Source organism: Taudactylus pleione, unplaced genomic scaffold (genome assembly GCF_031769625.1).
Source record: "Taudactylus pleione unplaced genomic scaffold, aTauple2 ptg000314l, whole genome shotgun sequence".
Lineage (NCBI taxonomy): Eukaryota > Metazoa > Chordata > Amphibia > Anura > Myobatrachidae > Taudactylus > Taudactylus pleione.
Genome location: NW_028284715.1, coordinates 10,786,806 through 10,810,615, shown reverse-complemented (window position 1 = coordinate 10,810,615; position 23,810 = coordinate 10,786,806). Strand labels below are relative to the sequence as shown.

At 43.1% G+C, this 23,810-nt stretch overlaps 1 protein-coding gene across 2 annotated transcripts in view; it reads right to left on the bottom strand.

Moving 5' to 3' along the window:
• Positions 1–5,330: 5,330 nt before the first annotated feature.
• The window catches only part of RNF19A (ring finger protein 19A, RBR E3 ubiquitin protein ligase), a 92,791-nt gene continuing 74,311 nt past the window's right edge, over positions 5,331–23,810 (bottom strand). For both annotated transcript variants that reach the window (XM_088442683.1, XM_088442684.1), the window contains exons 5-10: positions 21,487–21,649; positions 19,372–19,486; positions 18,311–18,472; positions 13,716–13,929; positions 9,325–9,468; positions 5,331–7,464 (exon numbers count right to left, since the gene is read on the bottom strand). In XM_088442683.1, coding sequence (XP_088298809.1) covers positions 6,813–7,464; positions 9,325–9,468; positions 13,716–13,929; positions 18,311–18,472; positions 19,372–19,486; positions 21,487–21,649 — 1,450 coding nt within the window. In that variant the 3' untranslated portion in view covers positions 5,331–6,812. The remainder of the gene's footprint in view (positions 7,465–9,324; positions 9,469–13,715; positions 13,930–18,310; positions 18,473–19,371; positions 19,487–21,486; positions 21,650–23,810) is intronic.

The following is a 23,810-nucleotide window of genomic DNA, read 5'->3' as shown; positions in this document are numbered from 1 at the left end:
AGTAATACAATTTAAGTAGTTTGGGTGCCATATTAATGAAACAATACTAGGGCCTCTACACTAGAAATCCAGATTCATTAAATGAGCCTTCCTGATGTCTTGTACATTTTAGGGATGAGACCAGTGTTACTTCAACAGTCGCATCAAGCTGTTATTACGGGGGGAGACTGAGCGGATCCTGTCTGAAGGAGACACCCTACCTCAATGCAGGATATCGCAGGCACAGACAGCCCAAGCTGACACTTTCAGGCTGCACAATAACAACGGGTCATAAGCCGGGTCGCGGTGTTAGGGAAGGGACCCTACTGCGGGGTTTACGGGACCCATGTTTACTGGTGAGGGTCAGGACATTCCACTCTATTTGTGGAACATTAGAGCTCAAGGACATTAATTACCTTGTCCATGCACGTCAGTGCGGTATTTCTTCTACACCTGTATTTCACGATGGGGAACTGATATTAATCCCGAGCCGGACGCAGCATAAAGATTACTGTAGAAAATACAGGCACACGCTTTTTAAAGACGGCTTAAACTCAATTAATTCAATCTATTCAGCTTGTGGAGCTTTACTCATTCATATCCATGGTATATAAATACCGGAGGAAGCACTAAGATTGTATATATGTGTATGTACGTATGTATATACATACATACATACATACATATACACACATGCACAGTGGGACAAAAAAGTATTTGGACAGCAACCAATTGTGCAAGTTGTTGCCCGTTAAAAGATGAGGGAGGTCTGTAATTTCCATCATAGGTACAAAATAACTGTGAGAGACAGAATCAGAACAAAAAATTCCGAAAATCACATTGTATGATTTTTAAACAATTTATTTGTATATTCTTGCGGAAAATAAATATTCGGACACCTACCAACCAGCAAGAATTCTGGATTTCACTGACCTGTTACTTCTTCTTTAGGAAGCTCATCTATCCTCCACTCGTTACCTGTATTAATGGCACCTGTTTGAACTGGTTAACTGTATAAAATACACCTGTCCACACCCTCAAACAGTCAGACTGCAACCTATCCACCATGGCCAAGACCAGAGAGCTAAGGACACCAGGGACAAAATTGTAGACCTGCACAAGGCTGGGATGAGCTACTCGACAATAGGCAAGCAGCTTGGTGAGAAGAGATCAACGGTTGGCACAATTATTAAAAAAAAATGGAAGAAATACAAAATCACTGACAATCTCCCTCAACCAGGGTCTCCATGCAAGATCTCACCTCGTGGGGTATCAATGATCTTGAGAACGGTGAGGGATCAAGCCCAGAACTACACAGGGGGACCTGGTCAATGACCTCAAGAGAGCTGGGACCACAGTCACAAAGGTTACCATTAGTAACACACTACGTCATCATGGATTCAAATCCTGCAGCGCCCGAAAGGTCCCCCTGCTTAAGCCAGCACATGTCCAGGCCCGTCTAAAGTTTTCCCGTGACCATCTGGATGATCCAGAGGAGGATTGTGAGAATGTCATGTGGTCAGATGAGACCAAAATAGAACTTTTTGGTATAAACTCCACATGCCGTGTTTGGAGGGAGAAGAATGATGAGTGGCATCCCAAAAACACCATACCCACGGTGAATCATGGGGTTGGAAACATCATGCTTTGGGGATGCTTTTCTGCAAAGGGGACAGGACGACAGATCCGTATTACGGAGAGGATGAATGGGGACATGTATCGTGACATTTTGGTCAAGAACTACAGGAAAAGTTTGACCTCTGTAATTGCCAACCGGGGTTACTTTACAAAGTATTGAGTTAAACTTTTTGATTGTCCAAATATTTTTTTTCTGAAAGAATATACAAATAAGTTGTTTAAAATCATACAATGTGTTTTCCGGAATTTTTTGTTCTGATTCTGTCTCTCACAGTTGAAGTGTACCTACGATGGAAATTACACACCTCTCTCATCTTTTAAAGTGCAACAACTTGCACAATCGGTGGCTTTCCAAATACTTTTTGACCCCACTATATATATATATATATATTATATATCCCCCAAAAATTGGGATGATAAATATCTGTTTAACAAATAATCAGCATTAAACTATGATCCAGCTGATTCTAACTATTGTGGTGATTTAGATAAACTAGCAACCTCGCTTCAGCGTCAAGGCCCCCATACATCTGTGATGGATAGTCGCAATATAACGATGGGATCGGAAACGTCCATCCACTGGTCGTAAACGCCGACCATCGATGTTCCGCGATCCGTCGCAGGATCTATGAAATTCTACATGTTAAATTTCACCGATCTGCCAATCACGATCATTTGTTGATCGTGATCGGCAAATCTGCGAAATCCAACATGTCGGATTTCAGCGATCCTGCGATAACGGGTTGCAGGATCGCTACATCGCGACGATCCGTTGCAGATGTATGGGGGCCTTTTGTCATTGCAACATTTATTGGTTACTTTTGAACACTCTGTTACATATTTTTAGATATACTGTATATTCTTATTTACATTTGTGTGTGTTTTATTGGTCAATGATGTTTGCTTCATGTTGAATTTATTACACTTTTTTAATAATTAATAGATTAAACTTGTTTTTGATATAGCTGACAATATTTCTTCTTTTTATTAATTACCATATACCGTAATTCAAGTTCAAGGTGTTCCACTGCGGTTATCTTTATTTTTTGTTTTTTCTGAATGGTCCTCTACATGAAACATGTGCATTTCCTAACATTGCTTTAATTCTTTACTATATTCCTCAATTGCTTTCTGCTGATTGCATATTGAACTCTTCAGGGACTGCGCTCCTTTGATTTGTTCTAGGGCGGTTCCTTGATTCAGCGAGAACTTTATCCTGGGATTCGTGAGTCACCAAGATGTTTTCATGTTGTTGCAAATGTATTTGTTACTTTTTCTACTTCTTCTTACAGGTTTATGTATAATTACGAGCCTTCTATTACTATTGTTTTATGTGTGGTAAATTGTTTGTCTGTGTACTTTGCTTTTCCTTTTATAGGTTTTGCTTACTTTTTTTTCATAGACAATAGGACATGGGTGGTGGCTTTTTGGCCTACACCTCTGCTTTGTTGTTACTGCTTGTCTCCCTATCCCTGCAGTAACTATGCTGGCCCGATATAACGGGTCATTTTTGTTTTGTTATTTTTTTGTTTTTCCCTGTATTTTTGGGGTACGTTTACATAATGTGCTGACTCTATTAGAATTTTATGGGTTTCACAAAATGTCCTGACATTTATTTCCTATTTTTCTTATCTAGTGTAATGGTTAGGATACTTTCACTAAATGTTAAAGGTTTAAATTCTCCAAATAAAAAGGAGACTTGCATTATCCTCATTTCATAAACATAAGGCGGACATAGTGGTTTTACAAGAAACACTTCAATGCTAGGAACCCTCCTGTCCTTAAAGATCATAGGTACCCGGTAGGTTATTTTGCTAATGGTCCCTTTAAACGAAATGGTGTTGCTATCCTATTTCGCAACTCACTCTCTTTTGTTTTACGTACACTGATATCTGACAAGAGCGGGAGGTATTTATTTTAGTAGGACAAGTAGATGACAAATGGGTGACCTTAGTAGCGGTGTATTCACCTAGTTCTAATCAAGTTCCATTTCTCAGGAAATTGTGCTTAACTATTCAAAAAATTAAAAATAGCTCTTTTATATTAATGGGCGATTTCAACCTAGTTTTAGATCCTAAAATGGATAAATGGCAAACCCTCTACTAATTCTTCTACTGGTCCTCACCTAGCGTTTCGGTCTCTCAACGGAATTTGAGCTTCATGGCAAAGGCTGTGAATACTTATGTACATGTGATTTCTTAGCTGTTTTTTTTTTTTATTATTAAATTTGCAAAAATCTCAAAAACTCTTTTTACACGTTGTCATTATGGGGTATTGTGTGTAAAATTTTGTGGAGAAAAATTAATTTATTCCATTTTGGAATAAGGCTGTAACATAACAAAATGTGGAAAAAGTGACGTGCTGTGAATACTTCCCGGATGCACTGTATAGCGGATAGCATGAAAACCTGTGTGGAATCTAATGTCTTGTCTGATACCTCTGACTTTATTTTCTGGTTTGCTTTTAGGGCTGTTATACGGGGCTCTGCTATACAGGCTGGAGCTCGACTTAAATGTCAAAATGCCCAACTACAATTAGATTTAGAAACTAAACTTAAGGACTTGGAGGATATAATAAATTACGCCCTTCTAGAGAACTATGTAAAGAATTTTCTGCTATAAGAAGTCAGCTTCAGAAACTTCTTATAGCCGCACCCGAGCTGTGTTTAAATAGATTACGTCAAAAGTTCTATTTGTTGGGCAAGCACGCAGGAAAACTCTTCACTTGTAAACTTCGTACTCAACAGGCTAAACACAGAATCAAACATATTATTTCTTCCAATGGTGCCAAGATAGCGAACCCTTCTGACATTGCTAATCTATTTGCTTATTATTCCTCAACCTTCACACTCCATAATTGCTTCTTCCCTCTCCGACATTGGCCTGCCCCCTCCGACATTGGCCTGCCCCCTCCGACATTGGCCTGCCCCCTCCGACATTGGCCTGCCCCCTCCGACATTGGCCTGCCCCCTCCGACATTGGCCTGCCCCCTCCGACATTGGCCTGCCCCCTCCGACATTGGCCTGCCCCCTCCGACATTGGCCTGCCCCCTCCGACATTGGCCTGCCCCCTCCGACATTGGCCTGCCCCCTCCGACATTGGCCTGCCCCCTCCGACATTGGCCTGCCCCCTCCGACATTGGCCTGCCCCCTCCGACAGGCGATTTCCTCACTCCCACTTTCCAAGTGATACTGATATTATGAGAGGTTCAGTAAATATTAGACAGTGGTCTATTATTGAACTTAACTTCCTTAGTAACTATGGCTGAATGTCAGGTGCTTTACTTTCTAATATTACTGCATTAGACTGACCTACATAAACAAATAAAAAGTGATGTTAGCCAAGAACTCTTCCAAGCACGGGTTAGATCTGATCACTATTACACTGGTAAACATCTCATGCAGAGTGCTGGGGCACGGGCGAGTCATTACTTTTGCAGTGTTCCAGGGTGCATTCAAATCAATTGTCTCTATTTCTGCGACTCTTATTTACTACAATTCATAATAATTAGTAAGCTGCCCGACAGCCGCTGCTGACAACAATGAACCCAACCTATGGTAACTTATTGCAGTCAGTGTTTCGTGTAGCTCTCTGTAGATGACACCTTATCCTGTTTTGGTCCCCTGGAAATCCTGGTGCAGACAGACCTCACAGCCCAGATGCCACCTCTGCACCTGTGCTATTCACACCGATAAAAGACAAGGAGCTCTCAGCACAGACACATTTATTCAGTTATGCATTATACACGCATCATTTTAAGCAAAATAAAACAAATATACAAATACAGTAACAAGCTTTGTCAAATTTAACTGGCACTAGTGTTATAAGCGGATTAAACTGGTGATTAGAATCATGGTATTGGACTGCAGCACATGGCGTAACATTGTAGAACCACTGCAGGACATTCAATAGCACCATCTTGACAATACTTACAGAATACCGACTTTATCCCAATACCTACACCTGGTCTGCATTGTCAAAGTGAATTACATTGCACAGATTAACAGTAAAGATGCTTTGACCACTTTCTGGACCTTTAGCCTTTACTATATATATATTTTTTTTCTTTTAGAATAAAACCATAAAACTAAAATTGCAGCCATGTTCCACAGCCACCCCTGGTACGATCTGCACTGTGCTTTATGTTGCAATTTTAGATGTCACTTCGCTATTTTCTCTTCTAAAGCCTGAGTGTGTCTTTGGTAGGTGAATACATTTGTACTTAATGACATACATTTATAATGATCTACCACAGTCATTGCTTGGCCTGGGACATTAAATCCAGTCCCCGGGTGGCCACAGAGGACTATGAAGAAAAATAAAATAAAATAAACAAATACATTTAATAAAAATTCTCAAAATGACCAGGCACTTATTACCCAGTCTTTCTTTACTGAAGGCACCAAAATAATCAGAGGATGTTCTGCTCCCCGAAAGAAAGGTGAAACTGAACTGCCCCTTTTTTTTTTTTTTTCTCGGAGTCTGATTGGTTTAAATAGTGTCATATGGACGCCATTTTGTGTTGTTCTGTTTAACACGAGTGATGCTAGAAAAGGGATATTTACAATACTTCTATTCAACATGTACCAGTTCTCTTAGTTGTGCAAAAAGAAAAAAGAAAAAACAAAAAAAAATCTGCATAACTTTAAGTAACCTCTATGCAACTGGAGGCCTGCATACCTTGCAGAAAAATTAGCTTAAAACTTAAAATTTTTATTTTCACAACCTCAATAACTTGGAATGAAGTTATACCCATAAGTAACTAGTGATTGTAGTTATGACCCTGTTATAACGCTTACAGAAAAAAATCCTCACAGAACATTGACATGCAGTCAATATGGCTGCCCTGCGGTGCACGCAAGCCTGCTGTGTATTGGGGAGCTTCAAGTTTGGCTGCAGTTTGCAGATAACCTCTTACTGTCTGCTAAATGTAGAAGCGCAAGCACTGAAAGATTGGGTGCTCGGTATCCTTCCGAATGACTGACATTTCATCGCCATAAATGTGCATTAGACATTTTGTCACAATGCTTCAAATAAGGGGATTTTCAAAATCCGTGTTACACAACGGGACGGTTTAACGTTCTTTATTACTGTAATTTCCCGAGTGGTTACCCAACTTTTTTTTTGTTTTTGCAAAGCTTTCCATCTTAGCAGAACTGGTTAGTGGTAAAGAGTAGTATTGCAGCAATAACAGGCCTATATATCAGTTTGGATTGCACAGTTCCCTTCTGGGTGTGTATTTGGATCAGTCTCTATATCCTCCTCTGTGTTTGGTATGCGCTTACCGGCACCCTCCTCTGCTATGTAACTTAGCTGTGGGATGTCCGTGCAAGGAACCATAGCAACCCCACTTGGCTGAGGAGAATTTTCCAGGCGGTCGTTTTCTACTTCCGGGAGTGGGCTGACTGTGACAAAACGGGCGTGATACTCATTGGAGCCATGGCTGCAAGAAGTCTTCATGCTCTCTATGTCGGAGCAGCTGAATTCTGAGAAGTGGCTGGAGTGAGAGTCTGCCACTGATGGTATGCTGTCACTAAGAGATGGGGAGTCACATTCACTGGAATGGGTGCTTTGCTGCTCCAGGAGCTGCGCGTCCATGTCCTCTCTCGTCTCGTTTATCTTGGTGCTACTTTTCTTTCTTAATTTGCCTTTGCATTTTTTGCCGGCTGTTGCATCTTTGGACCACTTGGTGGCGCTGCACTTACTCTCAGTTTGGCAGGCTACAGAACCACCCGTGTTACTGCGGCTTGGGGCACTACCATCATCCACGCTACTGCTGCCACTGTTATGCCTGAATTTGGCTGGTTTAGACTCGATGTCCACTTGTACCTCCATGCTGTTACCCTCCCTGTAAAAACATTTGTTGAACAATTAGATCAACGAGGTCTAATTTTTTTTCATATAATTGATCAAACATATCTGACAAATAGATGCTGGCAAGCTATAGACTATTTAAACAAGTCATTCACTATAAATCAGTAGCTATGGAAATTTACCAAGGGTCTAAACAAAGCATTTTAAGATACAGTCAGTTAAACATTGAATTAAGATCTCTCCCCTACAACATGAGGTATTTACAATTTGATAATTAGCTTAGAATAACATTATTGCCGCACAGAAAGAAACAAAAAGGGTTAAGGATTAAATCTCATGCCCTAACTCCGATATGGAGTTGAATATGGATATGCAAATTCCTTCCCCTATACAATCCTATTGGCCAACCACAAATGTTCTATTTCTATCATAGATACAATGAGAGGAGGAGCCATGAATAAAAGGCCTAGCGATGGCCATGACCATTGATGGCTAAGAACCGATGGCCTTGCCATCGATGGCAGTGGTCCAATGGTTCTCTACCACTGATGGCTGAGAGCTCCACAAAGTTTTTATGTCTTTCTCCCTGGCGCCAGGACACGGAGCCTAGCTAGTACAACCAAAGCGTGTATGCTAAACTGCCAAATTGGTATTCTGGGTACAGCACCCAGAACTATGTCCATTGAGGCCACACACACACACACACACACACACACACACACACACACACACACACACACACAATCAATTTGGACATGCCCGGCTATTGGAGCAAGGACAGATGGTTATGACCTGACCTGGGTGGTTGAATAATGAAAACAAACACTTCTAGATGTCATGAAGGACATTTGATAGCTCAGTCATTCTGGGCATACACTGCCAGATAAAATGCCTGTCAGACCGAAATACATTTTATCTGGCAGGCCGACACCCTGCAGATACCGCGGGCATACAGTGTGAGATACTGTATCTCACAGTGTATTGGCCCCTATATCTGCGTTCTCTGCCCCTAAGGAGGAGACATGTCCGCATTCATTCCCTGTGAAGGAACAGGGGAAATGTCTGTCGGTCGTGGCTGGGCATACACTGCCCAATGTGGCAGACATTTAACTTACAAACTATTGCATCCAAAATGCCCGACTGATCGATATTTTACCCTCGGTCAGCCGCACACACATTAGAGTCATCGGGGGGATCCCTTGATATCGGGCGGTTCTCCCGCTAATTGAATAGTGTATGCCCGGCATTAGATGTAGATCAGGGCTGATGATTGATGTGGAGCTGACGTACGCAGTAAGCAGGAGTGGCTGTAGGTATTCAGACATTTATGGTTGATTGCATTAAGCTATGGCTTGGACACCCGCTATCTAATGCGATTACAAACCACTTAGCAAAGGCTGTTGGGTGACATGGTAGCGCAAAGGAGACGGGTTTACTGACAAATGTATGAGCTGCTTATCCACAAATTCACAGATGATCAGTCCTATAATACTAAATATACTTTAACACTTTTGCCTGGACTACTCATTGTTGCTCTAGAATTAAAGCACACCTGTCACTCAGTGGAGCGGGAAGGGAGTCTTTTTGGGGCTCTACCTATATTGAAAGCCTCACTTAGGTTACTGGGTTCTTGTGAATGTATAGGACACATGCTCATGATAATTCCATTAGAGCACATTTACTTACATCACACACAGGTGCAAAACTTACACAGAGCTACAGCAACCAATCAGCAATGAGCTTTCATCTGTCTAGCACAAGTTAGACATACAAATGTACCTACTGTACAAGCAATGTTAGTACATGGGCATTGGCAATTACGCCGTTCATCCTGGCTGGTAGGACCAACAACTTGAATAATAGAACTACAATCCTCTTAACGATGCCTCTGTACCTGTCCAGCGGGATATAAGAATTCAGAATGGATCCAGCCATGGCTTTGGTGCTTGCATTGTCGCTGACTGTTCCTAAGCTGACAGTGCCCGATTCTCCACTCAGGCTGTATCGCTCCTTCTGAATGTCTGCTTGGACTTCAAGCCTGCAGAGAGTTAGACAACGACATGTAAAACAGTGGCATGGGCACGTTACACACACACTGTAAGCATACAGCACCATCATTAGTGATGGTAAATTCATCTCATTCTCCCCCCACAGCCTAGAACACACATCCCGACAGCGGAAGCCCAGCAGGGGTGAAGATCCCGAAGCTAAGAAAAGGTAAGTACAACTAACCCTATTCTACCCCCTAACCCTCCTTTAGGAGTGCCTAACCCTATCCCCCTCCCTAAGTGCTTAAACCTAACCCCACCTTCCCTGCAGCCTAAACCTAAGTCTCCCGGGGGGTGCCTAACTCTAAGTACCCCCCAGGAGCCCCTAACCTAACCCCCCCACACCCCCCTGCAGCTATCCGTGCCCGGCTTACCTTCGATCGGTATGCCGGGTGTCGTGCTCCCAGCGTAGGTCTGACAGGCGTCGGAATTTCGATGCCTGTCATTAGTACCTTGCCGGTATTTGACAGTCGGGAAGCCGGCAATGCAACCGTCGGCTTCCTGACTGCATCTCCATTAGACGCATGGTCTGGCCAACATTATGGAGAAGATTCGCTACATATATCTCCCTAATGATGAATACTTTGTAGTCACTGGGGCTTCCCAAAATCTCCCAAGCCTAATCTGAAACTATCCGACCGTGCATCATCCAATCACCTTTAATACACAAAAAATCTGCTGCCTATAGGAGAATAATTGCTGCCATCAGTAAACAAATGTAACCTGAAATATATTTGCCCCTCTTCACTCATTGAAGCATTGGGTAAAGGGGCTATAAACAGGGATCATCACTGTAGCACTTTTCATATTTTTGTTTATCAGACACAGTGTACTCTAAAGTCAAATACATTACACATTATTTACAAATAAATAATAATAAAACAGAAAAGTGATGAATAAATGTCCAGTTGGGTGCGATTATAGCTATGGTAATATAACTATATAATCTGGATGGATGATCAACAATTTTCAAGTCAGGCCACAGATTCTTGATGTGACAAAGATCCAGACTTTGACTGAGCTACTCCAGGATGTTGTATTTCTTGTATTTAAACCACTTAATTCAGTCTCTGTGGTAGGCGTGGGGTCATTGTCCCACTGGAGTATAAATCTCTCAGATCCTAGGTCTCGGCAGTGGGCTCTTCTCAGAGATATTTCCATATCGCACACCATACATGTTTCTATTCTCAAAAATTTCCCCAGTCCATGCAGCAGAGAGACATCCCGTAGTATTATACTAACGCCACCATCATTCATGGTAAGGAGAGCGTTCAATGTGGGCCAAACATAGCGCAAAGCACTGAGGACAAAGGGGTCATTATTGGTATCAATAGACCATATTGATTTCTTCCCCCACTTGATAAGTAGGTCTCATACTTGATTTGTGAAGTGACCAGGTTATTATTGTCCCATGGAAAGTCCTTGTTTGCAAGTGAAGTAACTAATGATGGGATATGGTACGATGGTCTTGATTCAGATTTGGAAGTAGAATGGGATATAGCAAGTAACACTGCATCTTGGTAAAACCAAAAAAAGATGTCCAATATTTGTGGGCTACATGCAAAAGCAGCCAGTATTTACCCAGCATGCAAAAAACAAACAAACAAACAAACAAAAAGTATGTATTTGCACCCCTTGCATTGCAGCATGGCTTGTACAGATGCACAGTTACTTGTTGCATCTTACTCTATTCCCAAATCTGAATCAGGCCTAATGTATGTATTTTGAAATCAACTGAAACACTAAGGGGGAACCCAATCACTGCCAGTGTGCCGCAGAAACGTGCAATGCCTGACTGCACACATATTGGCCAATTACTGTAGCCCTAACACAGCGAGTTGTCCTGTGCAGCTCTATAGGGCGAGGCACAACTCTCAATGCAGATGGCCATGATTTGCCGTTTCAAAAATGACAAACCGCGCTGACCTGAGTTTCCCTCAAAATATCCACGGGTGGTATCCTATGTGGCTTTTACAGACAACAGGGTACATTTAATTAGATGTATCTTAAAGTAATGGGTAAATAATTTTGTAACGAATTGTAATTGGAGGGTTGTTTTCTAATGGACATCTGTAATTTCTGCTGAATGTTTCAAACAGCAATGTGAGAAAGGGCGACTATTATAATCGCTGGTTTATCATTTCATGCAAAGCAACCAATTTTTACGTTCCATTTTACATTGTTTATTTCTACACTTAAAAGGTGTTAAAATAAATCATGCTTTATCTAATTGGCTGAAGATTTTACCTCAGGAAATTTAGTTTTAAATTTAAAAATGTGTTTTTTTTATTGTTTTTAGACTCCAATCTGAAAAATTTTTTCAATTTAGTACAGAAGATCTCGGTTTATTTACTCACACACTAGGCATCCACAGGTACAGAAACTTCCATAGTGTACGATAATGACGGACTGCTTATTAGTCCAGGGCACACATCCGAGACACGTACCACCCATGAATACATGCCCACCCTGATGAATGAACCACTATAAAAATTGTATATCCATGATCACTAAGGAACCACAGGAGACGGCTCCACGATCCGCCTGGTGCCTTAACATAATGCACTGGTCACATACACAGAGCGGGACAGTCACTGTGCAGGAGCTAAAGTAACACTCAGGAGAACGCAACACATTAACTCTATAGGAGCCAATGCCTCATGAATACTTTGATACTCTGAATACTCTGGCACCAAGTGAACAGATCGGCTTCAGTTTTAGGATTACTGGTACAGCCCACGATAACATCCTGCTATTATCTCCAAGGGCATAGTGGAGGGAATCGGCATGATTTACCGTCGGACCCCTGCTTGGCGGTTGGAATCCCGACAGCGGCATCCCGGCAGAGGAGGAAATCCTGATCGTCCAATGTAAAGTATATACTAACCTAATTCTACCCCCTAACCCTCCCCCTTAGGGGTGCCTAACCCTAACCTTCCCCCCCAGTGCCTAACCCTAAGCCCCCATCTAAGTGCCTAACCCTAACCCCCCCGGGGGGTGCCTAACCCTAAGTCCCCCCCCCCCCCGGGTACCCTAAACCTAACCACTTTAAGTGGCTTTATGACTGGGGGTAATACTAATATGAAATCCATCCCATTATAGTCCAAGTTGTGTGAGGTTGAATACATTTCCTAATGCTTCATGTTTCTCTTAGACTTTCAGAAACTTAGCGGCAGTTTAACAAGGTGCATGGTTATAGTTAATTTGGGAGGGAACACTAATATACAGAGTCATTGGTTGTTTTATATATACCGGTAGTATTTATTAAATGCCTAAGATGACTGAAAACCCCAAATTCAATACATGTTGTTGTGTAGATACAGAAATGCTGCACTCATATCTTCTGAAACCCCGACTACAAACATCAACATTACTGATGGATCATATTTCCTAGCTTGCTTTGCCTGACCATAGACTGCACCCAGCAGGCTTTTTTAAATTCTCATTTAAATACTTCTATTAATGAATTGCAGCCATAATAAGAGGAAAAAAAATCAATTTCTGGAGCCTTACACACCGTCTCACACCACCGTTGTGTGCCTTTAATAGGAACATTAGAAAACTGCAGTCCATTAGCCTGTGGGATTATGAGCGAAGTGTGTTTAATGATAATGGGAGTCAGCTGCTGATATTCTGTATTGCTGCTGGTGAGCAGGGGATTCTGGGACGCTTCCTCTTGTTGTTGGTGTCCAGTATCCATGGCTGAAGCTTGGATTGGCTGATAGCACCTTTGGTCTCCAGTATAAAGGGTTCTGTAGCTGTGCTGCAGTCTAAGCTCTGAATGGACAGACCCGATGGGCAGATAGGAGCAGTAGTATTGCCGTCAGTGCTCTGATGGCCATACCGGAGTTAGAATGTGTTTGTAAGACTTGACTTAGTGGTGCATAAATTCCATCTGTAAAGACCATAACACAAGGGATGACGTCACAACGCCAGAGAATAAGTGGATAGTAATTCTTGATCTCTGTACTAGGAGAATACAAAAGCCCGGAAAGGGCTAACGCCAGTATAAACCAGTATGTCAGTAACGTTGTGTTAAGGGAAGTATGAGAAACGGAATATCAGTATGTACACTTGTCACAGTCACACAGAGTCATTCTCTTGCTTACAGGTTTCATGCCAAGTATGTCACTTAGAGCTGGAAGCGGGGTAAAGAATGCATTTATTTTCCTGTTCTCCAGACAAAAGCTCAAAGCTGGTCAATCAGCTGGAATGAAGAACGTGAGTAGTGCTTTACCTATTAAAACAATTCACCATAGCGCTCCCGGAAAGGCTGCCGGTAATGCTGGCCCCTGCTAGCGCCATGGTGCTGGCCGTTTCACTCAGGTTGTCTCTGATTGCGCCAATCCTATCCATGTGACTTCCGCTGGCGCTCAGACTGCCAGTCATCCCTCCTACGCTTCCTTCCCCGATACTGGGGTTGTGACGAGCCTCGGCTACAGACGCGGTATCTAAATAAAACAGATAAAATGTTGGAGCAATGCATACAAAGTACCAACTGATGCCCAATCTGCACAAACTACATCAGCTAACATGCTGTGAAAACTGTGCAAACAATGGATGAGCATTACAAAGGTCACCTGGCCACAATGACCGGTGATACCACAACTCTGCCAAAAAAACTGTTCTGTTATTTCATATGACATTAAAGGCTGAGGTCAGGAAGTTACCAGGGGAAATAGAGCTTCATACTTTCCCTGAGAAGTGAGCAATATCCTTGGCTCAGACTCTGAGAACAGAATGGAAAAGTAATGGGCCGATAGAGAACATGGAGTTCCCCTACTGGAAAGTAAACAGGTCAAGTGGACGAAAAACAGGAATATTTATCTAATTCTACAAGGAACAACCAATCAGATTTGGGCTATCATTGTATAGAATGTACTAGATAAATGATCGCTAGAAGCTGATTAGTTGCTCTGGCAAAACATCCATTTGCCCCATACAGAAGGTTTAATAAATCTCCCCCACAGTGACTTCATATTTGGACGATACATCTATCATAGCGCATTCAGTAATTTTACAGTAATCTGGGGCAGCAGTGTCAGGTAACATCCCTACCTCGAACAGCAGTATCAGGACAACATTCACAATAACCAGGATGTTTGTATCACAGGGCAAGAAAAGGAATATTACAAAACAATACGCTACATTTTAAAAATTTTGGAAAACAATATTATTTGGCCCATCTGGTTTTATTAGAACTTCTCCCTTCACTTACCAATTCTACATTCATTAAAAGGGGTTCTCTCTGTCTGTTACATACTGTATATAAATTTAGGGGACAATCTAATTCCACGCGATGTACTCACGGGTGCGAGTCATCACGACAACGGGCGCACTTGATGGCAGCCCAAATTCGCATGAAAGTGCTCGCAGCCCCATAGGGCTACAAGCAAAATGATGCAAATTCGGGCTCGGAGTGGGCCACGAGGTGCGGTGCCGTTGCTTTAACGCCGTTGCAACGGCAACCTGCAGATTTTGCGTGGAATTAGATTGACCCCTTAGACCATTATAAAATATCTTTAAATTCAACAGTGAGATCTGTTAACAAAGGGGACAATAAATCAGCTTTAGGGGTAAATTTACTAAAGTGAGAGTTTTTAGAAGTGAGTTTTAAAAGTGATGTTGCCCATAGCAACCAATCAGATTCTACTTAACATTTAACTAGCACCTTCTAGAAGATAATAGCTAGAGTCTGATTGGTTGCTATGGGCAACATCACTTTTAAAACTCACTTCTAAAAACTCTCACTTTAGTAAATTTACCCCTTATAGTCTAAGTGATATTTAGTTACGCCTCAACAGACTATCTGTGTGAAGAACAGTCCACATTACTTACACATATGTAGACAAATACGTTTTTGATTCCTTTACACCTTCTGTCTACATGCAATATTAAATTAAGTGTGTGTGTGTGTGAAATTATATATATATATATATGTACATACATATACACACACACCCTTATAAACAAGATGAAAACTCCATGTAGTGGGTGTGACTGTATAAGTGGACTACGTGCCTGTGTGGACCAGTTTAGCTCATACAATGTGCGCGCTCTAATTACACAGGACTGTCCAGTCTCTCTCTCTTTACAGAGAGCTGTGCACAACCGGAATCTATTCTGCAATGTAATCCTATAAAGCACAGGTTCTCAAATTCGGTCCTCAGGACCCCAAACAGGTCATGTTTTCCAGGTGTCCTCACAACATCACAAGTGAAATAATTAGCTCCACCTGTGGATCTTTTAAAATGTGTCAGTTAGTAATGAGTACACCTGTGCACCTGCTGGGTGACCTGGAAAACGTGACCTGTGTGGGGTCTGAGGACTGAGTTTGAGAACCACTGCTATAAAGGAACACGGGAATTAGTCACATCTACTATGTGGTTTCCCCTATTAGCAGAGGATGATTGCTACACAATACATGACTGTTCAATGTCGAAGCTGCAGCCCATGGCAAAATTTAGGCAGAAGAAATTATTTGTCATCTTGGCTGGGAGATTGTTGGCTTGTCTGCGTTCAAAACTATTCTCTTGGCATGAACAGCGCGGATTGGAGATTATTCTTGCCTTATTTGGGAGGAGACAGCCACAGGAAACTGAACTGAGCACAAAACAAAACTCAGCACACAGAGGAAGTCAGCTGTGTAGCTTTACATGACCAGCAGAGGGCAACAGTGTGTCTTAAAAAAATATTGCCACTTCGTATAGCGCAGTCCATGCAATGCATTGTAGTACTAATGGACTTAATGCAAATACTGAAGGGCTGGGGGGTTGGAGATCTGAAACACAGACGACCTTACAAGTTCCACCCAGTGCACATGCGGAAAGAGACTGGACACAAAATAAGTTGTCATAACTGTAAAAGTAAAGGAAATATTAAACTTAGAAACAACTTGCAAAGTAACAGAAGATATTTCTCCATAGCAATCACCAAAATGGCAGAATATGTTAAGGTACATGAGCCAAACAATGGGCAACTGTGGGGCAGTTGGTGCACTATGGGTGCTATTTACTAAGCATTGGAGAGAGCTAAAGTACCAACCAATCAGCTCGTAACAGTCACTTTACAGGCTGTTTTTCAAAAATGACACTTAGGAGCAGATTGGTTGGTACTTTCTCTCTCTCCAAGACTTAGTACATAGACCCCTATGGCTTTTTTGAGGGCCCCAGATTGCCCGGAAATCCTTGTAGGTACTACGGTCAGACATTCTGCGGATATGATCTGGCAATGCTTAATTCTCACTGTGGATGAGGATAATGAATTTAAGCAGATCAGGACCTGCCTTTTCTTTCTGCTAAACTCATCATAAGTGCCAGCAGGCAGTACAGGAGACAGCCCAATGGCACTGGGGACCTGATGGAATCCCAAGTGATGACATGGGCGTGGCCAAGTAGAAAAATAAACTGCATGCAACTGATTAACATATCAATAATCAATTTAGTACCACGGTCTCATTGGTGGCCAATGAACAACCCAGGAGGCCGACCCGAGTCATCGGACAGAGTACAGTGTTCTCCCCGGGTGGCATGAAGAAGTAGCCGGGTGGCATGAAGAAGTAGCCGAGTGGGGCCTTCGCAATAATAAAATGTTTAAATCCTGACCTTATAATGATTTAAACTTGAAATAACAATTTATATATTAATTCTCTTTTTCTTAGATGCCCAGATACTGTCCCCACTTGCAGGCTACACAGAATATATGTTTTATACAGCTCTACAGATACTGGCCCCACTTGCAGGCTACACAGAAAATATTTTTTATACAGCTCTACAGATACTGGCCCCACTTGCCAGCTCTCTTTAATCAGTTCAGGTGACTGTTCCCGCCTGAACTTTTATAAACTTTTATACAGGAGGAGGTATCTTTTCCCTCCAGCCTGACACCGCCCCTGCACTGTTATGGACAACTACCCCCCGCCCCAAAGCCACATCCTCTGCTCGGCACTCTCCCCTCGCCCCAACGAGCTGTGTCCCGTCACATGGAGCCTTCACTTACATGTCCTTATTGCCGGCGGACACGGAGCCTCCAATGTGAAGAACGTGACGTCGGCGCAGCTTGGTGTCGTGTCCGTAGCAACAAGGACACATTGAGGGTGACCGGGAATGCGGTGCACTGGGGCGGGGGGCGAAGTCCCAGGCGGTAAGCTGTTTCTGCCAGGCGATGCGCCCGCAGAAAATAGCCTGGTGAGAACACTGGAGTAACTTTAGATTGGGAGCCACCTGGTTAATTCTAGCTAGAAAATTACTGGCTCTAGCCCCTAACTCTGAAATAAATTGTTGAGCCCTCTAATATACCTGTGAAGCCTGGAGAATACAGCAAGCTGATTGGCCAGCAGGGTGAGCTCTCCGATAAATAGAGGATATGCCACACAATTCATTCATGCACTAACATACAGGGTACATCCACCTGGAGAAATTACAATGTCACTTTACACTACAAACTTGTGCCAGGCATGCAGGGATGCTCTAGATCAGAACTGGCCAACCTGTGGCTCTCCAGCTGTTGTGAAACTACAAGTTCCAGCATGCCCTGCCACAGTTTAGCTATCAGGGAATGCTAAAACTGTGGTAGAGCATGCTGGGACTTGTAGTTTTACAATAGCTGGAGAGCCACCGTTTGGCCAGGCCTGTTCAATAACAAAAGGTCCTTGGTTGGTCTCCCAGTGTTTGGAATACACAATTAATGTAATATGTCCTGTTCAACTCCCATGTTCTTAGAGAGTCTACTGTGTGGAACACTGAAAGCTCACCCTTCGCACCCACCACGACATTAACAAGTGATTTATGGCGTTCTCCAGAAACTCCCCCTACCCATAAGTGTAGTTCTCACCTGCTGCAGTATTTGCTCCACCAACATTAATATCATTCTCATCATCAAATTCAATCCGGACACCTTTTCCATTGCCGGCGGACACGCCACACCCTCCACTGCGGCAAAGCGATATAGGAACCACTCCGTATACGTACGCTAACATAATAGGGACTCCGATACCTTCAGGACAAAAAAACAACCTGTAAGACAACTGGCTTACATACAACAGCATTTAAAGGGGCAACAAAATGAAGAGAACAAATCAAAATAAAACAACAGAGTATACAGGGAATGGGTATGATTCCCGTCAGCCCGACAGGAGCAGAGTGCGAAGCAGCGGAAGCACGACAGCGCTGGAAATCCCGATTGTGGATAGGTAAGTATCGACTAACCTAACCTAACCCTCCTTAGGGGTGCCTAACCCTAACTTCCCCCCCAAGTGCCTAACCCTAATCCCCCATCTAAGTGCCTAACCCTAACCACCCCCTTCCCCGCTACCTAAACCTAAGTCCCCCGGGGGGGTGCCTAACCCTAAGTCCCCCCGAGGGTGCCTAACCCTAACCCTCCCTCGGGGTGCCTATCCCTAAGTCCCCCGGCGTCGGGGAAATGCTGGCGTCTACATCTAGACGCCCGGCATTTCACCCTTGCCGGGATAAGACAGTCGGGAAGCCGGCTGCCGGTATTTAGGCAGTCGGCTTCCCGATTGCTTCCCGTATACAGAGTACATAATGCCCGAATGCCGGGCCACGGCACTGCAACTCGCCACCCTCACGGCCCGATGCCACCCTGGACTTGCAGCTCTTTGTACGCAGCCCTATGGGGCTGCAAACAAAAATCGGTGAATCCGTAGAAACGTAAGTGCGGCGAGTAGCCGGACTCACTTGTGCCGCGCTTGAACTTGTGGCTAATAGAATTGACCCCTTAGATGGATAAAAAAAAAACCAGGGTCTGTACAGTTGTTCTTACACTTCAGTGTTGTGGTTTCTCAGTAACTGTTGGAGGCGCTATACACACTATATACAAGCAGTGCCCAGAATACACGAGATAAAGGTCTAAATTTGACATTAATAATTCCTTACCTACGGTTACAGCAGCGACAACTGGAGACACGATGACGGACAAGGTGACGCCGCCAGCTATGGCCAGATTTCTCTTGTGCTTCGAAATGTCTTTGCCCTCGTAACGATTGTGGATCTGAGGAAAACAAGGTCGTGGTAAAACACCAGTGTGACCGTAACGTGCCACACACCTGTGAGCCTGGAGAAACAACCCCTGTATGCCATTTATCACTTTACATATTTACTTCTTGTTTTCATCCACTGTGCTTTTATATATAGCTCTCCATGAGATATTTCTGTCAGGGTAAGAACACTGGGAGGCAAGTCCCCCCACCCCCACGAGAGGTGCTGTCATTCACAAATTGGGGACATTTAGTCCTACTACTTGTATATTAAGCGAGGCACCCACACCATGCAGTATTGCTTTAGGTAAAAAGGTGACTGATAAATTGAATCCTTTCAATTTTGATAAACTATGAACTATAGGGGTCTATTTACTAAGCAGTGTTAGGAGTCAGAGTGAAAAGTGATAAGGTGCCAGCCAATCAGCTCCTAACTGTCATTTTTCAAACACGGCCTGTGAGATGACAGTTAAGAACTGATTGGCTGGCACCTTATCACTCTTCCTAACACTGCTTAGTAAATAGACCCCACAGTCTCCAATCTTATGAATTGTCTGCATTACTGTGACATTACCAGAGAAAGTAACTGCTCAGGAGAATACGTCAGCCTCTATTGCCTTACCCAATTACAGTAACGAGTAACGTACAGCCACATACCAAGCAATCAAACTACTGGAGAGATCATGTGACATATTAAAGCTAAATCTAAGCATAGGGACATCTAAGAAAGCTGGTTAATGGGAGAAAGACGCGTACCCTACAGAAATCATGGCGGACCTTAATTCTAACGCACATTAGAAGATGAAAGTAATTGTTAGAATGCTATGGATTCCATGCACCAGTTTCCTGAATGTCCCTGATCATAGGCGACTGGGAGTGGAGGGCCCAGAGGCCAGGCAGTGAGAACAGACAAGTTCTGCCATAGCTGGGAGACGGCTGGCAGGAAAATCAATAAGCCGGAGCCATGCTTTGCCCTGCAGAATTACAGTCACACTCATTTTAGAGACAAAGTGAGGTGGGGAAGACAGATAAGAGATCTGAAGTAGCATTTTTCGGTAAATTGATAAATCTCAATAAGATTGGCTTTGACTGTCTTTAAAAGCTTTGATCCACAGCCAAGAAGCGCATAACTGCCCGTCAACTACAGTATGTACAGGAACATAAGTTTCAGAATCTGAACAGAAATGAGGTTATTGGAGAGAAAGCTGAGATCCTATAAACGATTCTGCCGTTTCTGATACATATCAGACTTCCTGGCTGCAAGCCTGCCAAAAGGCACAGATGGGGATGGCCGGGACGCGTAGTGTCACCGCAGCTGGAGGCCGCGTACTGAACAATCCTGATGTTGAATATGTGATATATGTGACTAATGCATCTATAACTGCCACGTGTATGCTATATGTAGACGGATGAGATTTTTCTGCAGCTAGAGAACATGTAATACTATTAATAACGCTGTTATTTGCTGCTATGGAAATGAAACTGAAAATGTGGCAGGAGATTGTGTAGAGACTGTAAAGTCTCCCACCTACCCAATAAGGAACTAGATGATTATAACACCCCTCCCCACACCCGGAGGAGTCAGACTCCACCTGTAACTTTGCCCATCTGAGCTAGGAGAGAATGGAGAGTAGCCCAGCACTATCATATATGAAGGGTTAATAGAGGAGAGACTGACCACAGCGGCGTATGTGAGGGCATATGAAGAAAGTTCTCTGAAAAGAAAATTTACAAATAAAATAAATATACAGTGAAACAAATGCACATTGGGGTCATTCCAATTAGCCGTGAAGGGTGCGAGTTGCCATTGAAACGGCTGCACCGCATCTTGCACCCCTCACGGCCGCCAAACGCGCTCATTTTTGCAGTTTTCAGCGAGAACAGGCTGCTGGAAATTGCTGCTGCTGCCTCGTTAACGCACACCCGCAATGTATTCACAGGTAACTGGATTGACCCCGTTGTGTCTTTTTAAGCTGACAGATGAAAATAATAATCAATAGAAAAAGGTATTTACCTTGCGCCCGACATACACCGGTATACCGATGATCATGGCAGGAATGGCAATCCCAGCTATCAAAGCTATGCCTACAGGGGCCCCTACAAGGGTTCCAAGCTGCCAAAGGATCTTCTTCTTCCGACTCCAAGGCTTCTTCCCCCAAAACGTACATCCGGAAGGGCTGGGAGAGGAAACAGTGACACTATATAAATACACAGCTGCAAGAGATCCAGCCAAGGAGTGCAGGGATGCATAGGACTGATGTATAACCAATTCATCTAATAAGGAATACTTTAATGTGGACCCGTATACACCCTTTCATCAGATGGGCATTACATCATCAGATGGGCATTACATCATCAGACGAGCATTACAGACTAGCATTACAACATCAGACGGGCATTACAGACTAGCATTACAACAGACGGGCATTACAGACTGACATTACATCATCAGACGGGCATTACATCAGACGGGCATTACAGACTGACATTAGATCATCAGACGGGCATTACAGGTGGTTATTACATCATCAGACGGGCATCAGACTGACATTACATTGTTGGAGATATTTTATTTTCAATACGCCATATTTCTGCATTATTGGCCTTGATCATATATCACATCAGTTACTGGTTAGACATAGGGTACATGGATATGGTGGCAGCAACGACACTGCTATGGCTCTCCAGTATGCTTTACACTTATACTTCTCCGGCTAACATTTAGGGGATTTGGTATGATATGTCAACATGCAGAATGTGGACGCCTTAATATTGAAATGTTTAGAATGTCGGCAGTTGACATGTCTTATCCTAACCGCATGTGTCGACAATCTAAACAGGCTGACATCCTGCATGTCGACATAAGCTGACTGGAACCCCATTTGGGAAGGATGTATTTTTTCAGCAATGTGCAGTAGCATGCCCGATAATAAGATCAATTATATTTAAAGATAACCTTAATCAACCCCCTATACGGTCTGTCATTCTACAGCGCTCCTCAGTTCTTTCCTTATTTCTGTATTATTATTACCAGTTATTTATATAGTGCACTCCTATTCCTCCCTCAGGTTCCTGGGTAACAGAACCCCCATACGCATACTTCACAAGGAGACCTCACTTTCATCTAATGCGCCAGTAAGTAATGTATACATCACACACTTATCCTAAAGATCGGTATAGAGGTTATATTTGCACAACAGAGCATTATGGAGTATTTTCTGTATTTAACTCCAACACAAATATTTAATTTAAAAAAAATACAAAACGAATGAAGTCGAGTTGTCCGTTAATTTTAATTCTTTACTGATTCAAAGGAAAACTCAGAATTTTTAGCCTGAACCGCGGGTCACACGTCATTTGCCAAATAAGAGTGAATTAGGGGCAAAAGACGTTTGTGCCAATTCTGAACCAGGCTTTTCTCCAATGGCTTTTATACGGCCACACCGAAAAACACACTCTCAAAATAGTCACCACTTTCTCCATGGCTATTTAAACCCTTCTATTAAGGGAATGAAAGCCATAATTGACTTGACGAACACAGCAGGGGAAATGCTAAAAACAACCGAATGCCAGGCTGGAGAAAAGTCACAGCCATTACGCCAAGCACAAAATGTTTGAATGAAAAGTGACAATGGTAAAATAAATATAACGGCCTAAATCCCGAATGGGAATTTCTATAGCGGCTACGGCCTCGTACACATGGGAATTGTAATCAAGCGCTCATCGGGACCTCTGCCTGGCTCTGAAATATAGAGCACGAGAGAATGGACCCGTACAGTCGCTGGCTTAACGTCAATGTCCCAACGCTTCGTAAATATAATAGAGTTATGTATAAAATACGTAGCAAAGTATGCTGTAGGAGTACTTTGCTTTATTAAAAGGAAAACAAAATACAGTACATGATTCGGTTTACGCTTTAACAAGCGACTGTGTTTAGCAAACTGCGAATGTGCTGCGGTCTTCTGCATACGCCTATGAATGTACTTAGAAGCGTTCCTAATGCGGTTGACTCAGAATCGCGTCTATCTTGTGGCTGGATGGGTGCTAATGGGCCACCAATGTAATCAACATTTATAATAAATTTGCCTTGGGCGTGTACACAGAGTTGTGTCCTATTCTGAGCTGAGTGTTTGTAAAGATCCGTCCGGTTTTAGATGTTCCTCCTGAAAGAAGGATGTGGCTGGTGAAAATACAGATGATCGCGATGGGGGCAGCTCTTGCAAGCAGGGTAGGGGTGGAGCGCCGTCGCATAGACCTGTCCAACTCAGAATACTGTTCACATGGGCCGCAATTGTGACCGTATTACGTGCAACACAGAAACGTGCCCCCAGTGTCCGG